We start from the raw sequence: 11,070 nt of genomic DNA on the forward strand, positions 1-11,070 counted from the left end.
TTCGAACTGCTAGGTTGGCAGGAGCAGGGACCGAGCAACGGGAGCTCACCTGTCATGGGGATTCGAACCACCGACCTTCAGATCAGCAAGCCCCAGGCTCAGTGGTTTAACCCACAGCGCCACCCGCGTCCCCCTTTGCTGTTTCAAAGAGCCCCCCCTAACTGAGCCAGATTCCTTCTGAAAATCCGTGTCACTTTGCAACAGATGGAATCCAACAGGCCATACTGTGTCCTATTTAAAAAAACCTGCACCTATAGCCAAGAAAAACAGACTGCCATGTGACACTCAGCTCACATCCCAGGTCACAAGAAAATAAAGGAGCGGGGGGGGGGGGGTTAGTTTTAGGAGAAGGCCACACAAGTGCAACAAGCACAGCGGGAATTTCCAGCAAAAAAAAACACCTGTGAGCAATCAGATCCTTCTCCTTCTGATGGCACCGCCCTCAATAAGCATCATATAATGTCAGAACTGCCAGCTGTTCTTTTCCAGCTGGTTAAGACCTTGCCAGGATGAAGACTTTCACTGCCGTACTTTTGGTGGTTGCAGCCCTATGTCTGGAGCAAGGTGAGCTTCGCTGGGGTTAACCCGAGGAGAGGTGGGGGGATTTTGAGATGGGGCTTGGGAAACATATTTGAATAGTTATAGGCATGGAGTGCACCCTTTGTTGTTGAGGTGCTGCAATGGAGAGAGAGAATGCCCACTGCTGAAAACAGGTTTTGGAGCTGCTTTAAATCCTCAGCTCTTTGCAGGTAGGGAAGAAATTGACTATGTTTGCATTTTAAGAGAAGCCACTCATTTGCACTTCTAGGACCAATGCATGGACCAAAGCACAGATTATCCATTGCAATTTGCACTTCTCTGATTTTTGCAGGGTGCAGTTCCCCAGCCAACGAGTGTCAGCATTCGTGTGCATCAAAATGCATACATTTGTGGAAATAACGTGCAAAAAATGCTTCATACTGGGGGAATTGATTGCAAAACTGTGTACACCGGGGCAAAAAGTGTGTTTATTTTTTATTTTGTTCGTTTGTTTTTGTTTTATTTATTTCAAAACCAAAAAAAATCGCAAACATCAGATTCAAAATCCATATTCATTTTCTAACATAAGCCTATTACATAGATTACCTAAATTGAAATAAATCTAATTGCTCTAGGCTTCCCTTTGCTGTATGTGCCGGTAAATACAACACAATTAACGAATTATATTATAAATGATATTATAGGTTCCCATATACTGGGGCAAAAAGTGTGTTTATTGGAATAAATTAGCACTAAAATGCCGGTGAATTTTCATGAGAATTATTCTCAATATTGCTATTTTGCAAATAGCTGCAGAAATGTGGAAAGCTGAATTTAAGAATGCAAAGATCAGATTTGATAGGCTTGTCCATGCTTAAGTGCAACTGTTCTGCTTGGGAGCTGCTGGCTGAAACTAAACATCTCTAACTGAAGATGAAGCAATCCACCGTATTTTTCGCTCTATAAGACGCACCAGACCACAAGACACACCTAGTTTTTGGAGGAGGAAAACAAGAAAAAAATATTCTGGATCTCAGAAGCCAGAAGAGCAAGAGGGATCGCTGCGCAGTGAAGGCAGCAATCCCTTTTGCTGTTCTGGCTTCTGGGATAGCTGTGCAGCCTGCATTCACTCCATAACACACACACACATTTCCCCTTACTTTTCAGGAGGGAAAAAGTGAGTCTTATAGAGCGAAAAATGCGGTACCTAAATCTGTTGACAAACCCCGTTACACAGGCTCTTAAAGCACCTGCCTTTTAGTGAGTGGGGGTGGTCCATGTTCAACCTCGTCCAGCTTTTTCTATTCCCAGGCAGGTAGCCCTGCTATCTAATCGTCTTTCACTGGACTTGGGGCTTTTAACTTGCTAAGTAAAAGGTAAAGGTACCCCTGCCTGTATGGGCCAGTCGTGTCCGACTCTGGGGTTCCGTGCTCATCTCGCTTAAGAGGCTGGGGGCCAGTGCTGTCCGAAGACACTTCTGGGTCACGTGGCCAGCGTGACGAAGCTGCTCTGGCGAGCCAGCACCAGCGCAGCACACGGAAACGCCGTTTACCTTCCCGCTATAAAGCGGTACCTATTTATCTACTTGCACTTTAGGGGTGCTTTCCAACTGCTAGGTGGGCAGGAGCAGGGACCGAACGACGGGAGCTCACCCCGCCATACGATCGGCAAGTCCTAGGCTCTGTGGTTTAACCCACAGCGCCACCCGCGTCCCTTTAACTTGCTAGCTATTGGCTATTTATTGCCACTGAGCAGTGGTTATTCTGCGGTTAGCTCAGACTTCACACAGGTAAGCAGGCAGAGGGCTCTTTGCAACAACCAGTAGCAGCTGCAATTTCCTTACAGAGCGCAAAGGAATATAATCACTTGCCAAATAAGCAAATAAAATCCCCAAATGACAGTTTGAAATGTCGTGACTTAAAACTCAGGGAGCATCTTCACGGTCCTTATTTTAACGACGGTCTCCAGACATTTTGCTTGGCGTGGAAAAATGCTGTGCTTTGCACATTTCTAAATGGAGGAGTGCTGGGAAGGTTTTCTTGCAAACTGGACTATGCAGATTAAAGTTCTACAGGTAAAGGGTGTGGCTTGGAGACATGCATACCGATGATCCCTAATCCAATTCAATCCCTGGTGTCTCTCAGCCTAAGGCAATTTCCTCAGCTCTTCTTAATTGAGGTTCCCACTCTGTGCCCAGATCTTAATTTCCTTTCCCTTGATAAGAGAAAGCTTGGAAAACCTGCTCAGCCTGAGGCTCGAGCTGCTGTGTTCTTTCACACTTTGTGGGTTGTTTGTGATGATGTGTCAGATGTTGAGTTTGCAGGTCTGTGGCTGTCAATGTATGGCTACAAATGGCAGGCATCATGTCTGAAATCCTTTGGGTCTAACTAAAGCCCAATAGTGGTGATTCCCAATAGAACATTCTTCTAAGTATGCTATGCTTCTAAATATTCTAAAACAGGGGTCAGCAACCTTTTTCAGACGTGGGCTGGTCCACTGTCCCTCAGACCATGTGGTGGGCCGGACTATATTTTGAAAAATAATATGAATGAATTCCTATGCCCCACAAATAACAAGAGATGCATTTTAAATAAAAAGACACATTCTACTCATGTAAAAACACGCCGATTCCCGGACCGTCTGCGGGCTGGATTGAGAAGGCGATTGGACCGCATCCGGCCCCTGGGCCTTAGGTTGGCTACCCCTGTTCTAAAACAACATATTAAAATACAGTAATGCATCAAACATTAAAAGCTTCCCTAAACAAGGCTGCCTTCAGATGTCTTCTAAAAGTCTAGTAGTTGTTGTTCTCTTTAACATTTGTTGGGATGGCGTTCCACAGGGCGGGTGCCACCACCGAAAAGGCCCTCTGCCTGGTTCCCTGTAACTTGGCTTCTTGCAGGGAGGGAACCACCAGAAGGCCATCGGCGCTGGACCTCAATGTCTGGGCGGAACGATGGGGGTGGAGACACTCCTTCAGATATCCTGGTCCGAGGCTGTTTAGGGCTTTAAAGGTCAGCACCAACACTTTGAATTGTGCTCAGAAACATACTGGGAGCCAGTGTAGGTCTTTCAAGACAGGTGTCATGTGGTCTCGGCGGCCGCAAGGCAAGAGGTTCATAGCTGAACGGAAGCTACAAAGATGTACCGGCTGTTGGCACACCATACCCACAAAGCGTTTTTAGACAAGGTGGGGCAATCTCGCCCATTGGGCTCTCTCACCCTCTGAGTCTGTTGCGATCACACATTCACACTCTTGTCTGTTGGGTGGATCTCATCCCACCTACGAAGGTGCTGCCTGGCTCTCAGTGACAAGACTATGTCCCGCCCCATCGCCTTCCCCTCTGACTCCACTTCCTCCCGTCCAACTGCTCCCTCTGGCAGGGCAAAGTGTTCTACCCTCCTTGATGTGGGTCTGCACTCCACTGAAAGGTCCAAAAAGACATCTGCTTCTCCCTCTCTGACATCTAGAGTCACAAAGGGAGAACACTTCTCCCTCATCTCTGGGTACCAGCCTTCCAGCCCTGCAATCCCTGCTCCTCTTTCTCCTCCTCCTCTAACAGCAAGGGGTGATGGAAGCTTTAGTCTGGCAATATCTGGAGAGCTAAAGGTTCTCCAGACCTGCTGCAGAGCTTTTCTTCAGTTTAGAAAAAGGATGCTTAAGGTGGGGACAATTCCGAGGTATCTGAAAATATACATGAGTTCGGGTCATAGTTGGAGAAGAGCACGTCTGCCTCTCTTGATACCAGAATCCAGGATCAAGTGGCTGAGCACGATGGGAACTGTGGTCCAGCAATATCTGGGGGGCTGCAGATGTTCTCCATCCATTTAGAAGGCCTTCATCAACCTGGTGTCTTAGGGGTTTTTTGTGTTGATTTTATTGAGAACCACCATTATACACCTGTATTAAATGGAAACTGAAGAATGGATGCTTTTGAATTCTGGTGCTGGAGGAGACTCTTGAGAGTCCCATGGACTGCAAGAAGATCAAACCTCTCCATTCTGAAGGAAATCAGCCCTGGGTGCTCACTGGAAGGACAGATCATGAAGCTGAGGCTCCAACTTTGGCCACCTCATGAGAAGAGAAGACTGCTTGATGTTGGGAAAGATGGAGGGCACAAGGAGAAGGGGACGACAGAGGACGAGATGGCTGGACAGTGTTCTCGAAGCTACCAGCATGAGTTTGACCAAACTGCGGGAGGCAGTGGAAGACAGGAGTGCCTGGTGTGCTCTGGTCCAGGGGGTCACGAAGAGTCGGACACGACTAAACCACACACAACCCATAATTGTGGACCCAATCCTTTGGACTACTCTGTCAACAGATTCCTTTGGCTTTCACTTTTAAGCACCTACTGAGAACCACTTAATTCTGTCTGGCTTACGCGGGCGCCTAATAATGCATCTTTGCACAACAGTTCCCCGATTTCTGGTTTCAATTTTTTAATAATTTTTTTTATTATACTGTTTCATGAGTTTGACCAAACTGCAGGAGGCAGTGGAAGACAGGAGCGCCTGGCATGCGCTGGTCCATGGGTCACGAAGAGTCGGACACGACTAAACAACAACAACAACAAACCATTCAGCATTCCATTAAAACTTGTTCACACTGTTGACTAAACAACAACAAAATGGAAGCACAAATTACCCAGCAATACTCCAGAGCAGACAGAAGGACTACAACTCCCATCAGGACTTTCTGGTAGGAGCTGATGGGAATTGCAGTTCAAAACATCCTGAGGGGGCCAGGCTGGTGGCGTCTGCACCAAAATGGCACAGCTGGCTCTGGAAGCCCCTGCAAAAGTTGTACTGAGGGCAGGATCAAAGGCTTCCCTGTATGGCACAGCATGTCAAAATATGAAGCAATGCTTGTGGAAGGTCTGGTTGTTCTTGTATCTCAGCGTCTCTTCGTGAGAGTGAAGTTTATGTACTGGTCTCGTGTCTTGGAGTGAGTCAGCTCCTCCATTAAACCTCACCCTGCCCTCTCCCTTCCCATAACTCAGGCACCCCGAAGCTCAGGCGCCCCATTGTTTTGAAGTTCTTTCCCATCAAAGAGGCACCTCACGCCTACTGGCATCACAAGAGCACCCAGTATCACCCTAATAATCTCCAACTTGCCAAACACCCAACTTTAAAAAAGGAGGGTGGCGCCCAAAACAGACCGAGTGCCTCACAGGTAAACAACTTTAGGGAACAGAAGGGATGGCTCAGCCAAGGGCTTGATGGCGGAGAGTTGTTTCACAGAGGGAAAAATTGATGAGTGGTAGAACCAGGACAAATCAGGAAAAGGCCTCCCCTTCTTCCTAATTTGTAACTGCGTCTATATAAATCGTTGCCACAAAGCATTCTGTGGCATCAGCAGAAGTATAATGTCTAGAATGAGGCAGTAGTACCGCTCTGTTCTGCCTTGGTCAAACCACACCTGGAATACTGGGTCCAGTTCTGGGCGCCACAATTTAACAAGGATGTTGAAAAGAGGGAACTTGTGTAGAGGAGGGTGACCCAGAAGATCAAGCGTCTGGAAAACAAGCTTTATGAGGGAGCTGGGAATGTTTAGCCTGGAGCAGGGGAGCCTGAGAGGAGATAAGATAGCCATCTTCCAATATCTCAAGGGCTGCCCCATGGAAGATGGAGGAAGCTTGTTTCCTCCTGCTCTGGAGGGTAGGCTTCGAACCCATGGCCTCAAGTTACAAGGAAGGAGATTCAGACTAAACATCAGGAAGAATTTGCTGAGAGTAAGTGGAATAGACTACCTCAGGAGGTTGCTGACTCTCCTTCCTTGAAGCTTTTTAAGCAGAAGCTGAATGGTCATCTGCCATGAATGCTTTAGCTGAGATTGGAGTTGGACTAGATGACTCTTGGTGTCCCTTCAAACCCTACAGTTCTATGATTCTATGAAAGTGTGGATTTAAAAGGAACTTAGAGAAATTCATGGCCGGGGGAGAGTTCTGTCAATGGCTATTAGCCATGTGGCTAAACAGCACCTTCAGAGACAGACCGTGTATTTCTAAACCTGGGAATATTATTAGACTACAACTCCCATCATCCCTGGCCATGACTGATGGGACTTGGAGTGCAGCAACATCTCAAGGACTACAGATTCTCCTATTCAAAGGGTGGCTGGGAACGGCCACTTAGATTTCCCAAAATGCCCCTCAGCAAGCTGGCATTGGGAGCATTGTTTGGAATTAAAATGGCAGCTGAACCCAGCCGCTCTGAACCCCTGACCAGGAAATATTTTTAATAAAGGGAGCCCCAGGACAGGTGCCAGTAGAGGGGTCTGCGACTGTGTTGTGGTCCTGGCAGTGGCCCAGGGGACCGCAGTTCTGATGCCAGCCCTGGTGCCCCCCTTCACACATCCAAAGAATATTCAGTAGAAATCCTGTAGCTATAGCAACCTAATACCTCCAACATCCCCACCTCTCTTTTTTTTGCAGTTTCGTCCTTGCACTGTTACACATGTGAAAAAGCGAAATCCCACGAGGAATGCACCAAGAACAGGTGTTCGGATATGAACAAATATTGCGTGTCACTGGCCCACATTGGTCCTGGTAAGTTTCATGATCTGTTTGCAGGAAGGCAGAGAGAAAAAGGAGCTGTGCTTCATAGGCTTGGCTGGCTGGAACTGAAGATTTGATAATAATAATAATAATAATAATAATAATAATAATAATAATAATAATAATTTATATCCCGCCCTCCCCAGCCGAAGCCGGGCTCAGGGCAGCTAACAACAATAAAATAGTACAACATTCTAAAATCATTCCATTATAAAATTAATTCAACTTAAAATGATGGCAACCATTAGGCTAAAGTTCTGTGAGGATTGCCAAAGGAGGGAGTCAGGCTGTGCCTTGGCCAAAGGCCTGGAGAAACAGCTCTGTCTTGCAGGTCCTGTGGAAAGATGTCAAGTCCCGCAGGGCCCTAGTCTCTTGTGACAGAGTGTTCCACCAGATCGGGGCCATATAGGGCTTTAAAGGTTAAAACCAGCACCTTAAACCTGATCCTGTACCCCGCCAGGAGCCAGTGCAGCTAGTATAGTGGTATAGTATACTGATCGATTAAACTGTCAGTTTTGCATAGTGAGAAAGACAATGTTGACTTTTTAACGACCCTTTAGTCTTATTTGTTTGCGGGAAAGTCAGATGGGATGGGCTATTCCAGGAGATTTCATTTTGGTTGTTTGTGGGGAGATTAGACGATGTTGGCCATTTAATGAGCATTTGCACTGATTTGTTTGCATTAAAGTACATGCTACCAAGCACATTCCAGCACATTCTATGCATTAGGTAAAGGTAAAGGTACCCCTGCCCGTACGGGCCAGTCTTGACAGACTCTGGGGTTGTGCGCCCATCTCACTTAAGAGGCCAGGGGCCAGCGCTGTCCGGAGACATTTCCGGGTCACGTGGCCAGTGTGACATCGCTGCTCTGGCGAGCCAGAGCCGCACACGGAAACGCCGTTTACCTTCCCGCTGGTAAGCGGTCCCTATTTATCTACTTGCACCCGGAGGTGCTTTCGAACTGCTAGGTTGGCAGGCGCTGGGACCGAGCAGCGGGAGCGCACCCCGCCGCAGGGATTCGAACCGCCGACCTTTCGATCGGCAAGTCCTAGGCGCTGAGGCTTTAACCCACAGCGCCACCTGTGTCCCTTAGCACATTCTATGCATTACATTAAAGCAAAAAGCCCAGTCTTTTGAGAAAGGGAAACCTCTCAACTGTTTACGATTGCTCAACCTGAATTTGCTGGCATGTGACTGAATCCCACCTGAACATAGTAGTGTTGTGGAAGTACCTATGGATAGGATTTTTAAAAAATATATCTCCTTTATTGAAAGATAAAAAGTACATAACCATAAGTGCACACAGTAAGATAAGACACAAAGGAAGAAGAAGGGAAAAAAGAAATCGCAACCATGTAGAAAACGAAACAGAACGGGAGGTGGGGACCTGTATACATTACAAAAAATTGCTATTGTGCCATAGTAAGGCCACGGATGGCTCTGTGGGTTAAACCACAGAGCCCAGGACTTGCCGATCAGAAGGTTGGCGGTTCAAATCCCCGCGATGGGGTGAGCTCCCGTTGCTCGGTCACTGCTCCTGCCAACCTAGCAGTTCGAAAGCACGCCAAAGTGCAAGTAGATAAATAGGTACCGCTCCAGCGGGAAGGTAAACGGCGTTTCTGTGCGCTGCTCTGGTTTCGCCAGAAGCGGCTTAGTCATGCTGGCCACATGACCCGGAAGCGAGATGAGCACCGCAACCCCAGAGTCGGCCACGACTGGACCTAATGGTCAGGGGTCCTTTCACCTTTTTTAAGGCCACGGTCCATTCATAGTGTTTATTTGTTAGATAACCATTCAAAAGGATAATTTCCTCTGCAAATTTAAGATTATTCTGTAAAGTCGTGTTGATTGTCTCTATTACCTTCTGCCAAAAAATTATCAATATGAGACCTTGTACAAACATATGTTTCAGAGAAGAATTATTCCTGCGACATCTCCAGCAGCTAGATATCTTAGATAACCCTTTCATATAAAAGCATACTGGAGTCCAGTAAATTCTAAATATTATTTTGTGCTATATGGGTCTTAATTTGAGGTGCAGGGAACCCTTGTTATAGAACTTAACAGTTTCCCATTGTTTGGTCGAGGTTGAGATCCCCAATTCTTTATCCCATTCCTCTTCTATTTATTTATTTTAATTTATTTTAATATTTTAAAAGTATATCTTTATTGATTTATAATAAATACATTTATGGGAAGACAGACAGACAGACAAACAAACAAACAAACAAACAATAGAGAAGTCAAACAAACAACCACAATATAAGAAACAACAAAATTAATATAACTAACATCATTTATATCCATTCCTCTTTTAATAACTGCGTAAAACTGGTTTGCTACTAATAAACATTTATAGAAGACAAAAGTGGGGTTTTTAATAATGATAATGATGATGATGATGATGATGATAATAATAATAATAATAATAATAATAATAATAATAATAATAATTTATTTGTACCCCGCCCATCTGGCTGGGTTTCCCCAGCCACTCCGGGCAGTTTTATTGCTACATAAGAAAGTGCCCGTGGATAGGATTGTGCTGTTCTAAGTTGGTGAAATTCATCTCCAAACGGGGCTGACTATTGCCACTGAACCCCACAGCAATTTCTCATTCTCCCTCCCTTAAATCCTCTTGTTTTGTAGGCAGTGAGTTTTCCATCAGCAAGTGGTGTGCAGACGTCTGCCCAAGCAACTTTGAGATCAAGGGCAGCCAAACGGGCATCCAGACCAATTGCTGTGTTTCCGATTACTGCAACAGCGGTGCTCCCAGCAGCGTGAAAACCAGCTATGCTCTCATGATCATGGCGGTACTCGCCAGCTTTGCCTGTATCTTCCGGACGGGGCTGTGATGGGGGTGGGGGTGGTAGAGATTGCCAAATGTCTTTTTGGAAGCTCATGGGAAGCACTAATCTCCACGTCTTTTTTTTTACAAGGCCTGATTCTGGCTTCGCTGAGAGCTATGCTACAAACATGATACGGGATGCTATTGCCTTTTTTTGTACGTGATGGAGGCGGGGGGCCGCCATTTTCTGTAATGCTCGCCAATGCGAAAAAATAAAAACCTCTCTGCGTGCCACTGAGGTTTACAACAAAGGGGGGAACATTTTTTATGGGGGGGGGGGATTACAAAAATACGACCTCCCCTACTGCATTTTGAAATGGCCCAGTCCAAAATACAACCACCCAGTTTCTGTGTAATGGGTTGAGTGACTCTTTGAGACTTCTTGGTCTTTGTGTCCAAAGTCTGTTTCGGGGGCTTAATCCGGCCCCTGTGGCAGTTTATTTCCGGGGATAAAATCCTTAAAAAAAACCTTTGGCCCTCACGGCCCTTCACTTCATCAAATCTGGCCCTCTTTGAAAAAAGTTTGGACCCCACTGCTGGCTTAGACAAAACTGATTCTCTGTTTCTGATCTTGTCCTCATTTTCTTCTGAATCTGTGTGTAGACTCAGGTTCCCATGGCCTGTTCTTTTTCTCAACACGACACAAATACACACACACACACACACTTCTTTTGACATTACCTTGCAGGGGTACCAACTTGAATAAAATAAGGGGGGGCAGGTGAGCCCCACCCTGCACAATCGATCACAAGACACAGCACATTCACACCATTTGAATGGCAATGCCCATCAACTGGGAGGGATGGGAAAGTCTCCTCCAATAATTTGTTCAGTTTGCATTTGGATACAAAATTCCTTCATCTGCACCTTCCCAAATCACAAACACATGAACCGAAAATGGGACTATCCTTCGAAACTGGCATATCTCGAAATGTCGCAATGCTGCACAGGCTACGAGAAAACGGTGCAAACAAATTCACTGGAGTACGAAGTGGGGGGCGGAGGGGGCGGGCTGCCCCGGGTGCCACTCTGGGGGGATGACTGTTAGGAGCTCGGCCTACACTCAAGTAGGACCCTGGCAGAGACACATGCCTGACTGGCATGTTCTTTCCCTCCTGGTCTTTCGTTTGGGAGCTTCAAAAGCTT

At 46.4% G+C, this 11,070-nt stretch overlaps 1 protein-coding gene across 1 annotated transcript; it reads left to right on the top strand.

Annotated features, from left to right (window-relative positions):
- The first annotated feature begins 404 nt into the window (after positions 1 to 404).
- On the top strand, positions 405 to 10,158 carry LOC309374196 (lymphocyte antigen 6E-like). Its single transcript, XM_081919086.1, has 3 exons — positions 405 to 564; positions 6,954 to 7,067; positions 9,726 to 10,158. The coding sequence occupies exons 1-3, from the start codon at positions 510 to 512 to the stop codon at positions 9,929 to 9,931; spliced, it is 375 nt and encodes a 124-aa protein (XP_081775212.1). The 5' UTR covers positions 405 to 509; the 3' UTR covers positions 9,932 to 10,158.
- Positions 10,159 to 11,070: the final 912 nt, after the last annotated feature.

This window comes from Podarcis melisellensis (assembly GCF_964234715.1).
Source record: "Podarcis melisellensis genome assembly, chromosome: 7".
Classification (NCBI taxonomy): Eukaryota; Metazoa; Chordata; class Lepidosauria; order Squamata; family Lacertidae; genus Podarcis; species Podarcis melisellensis.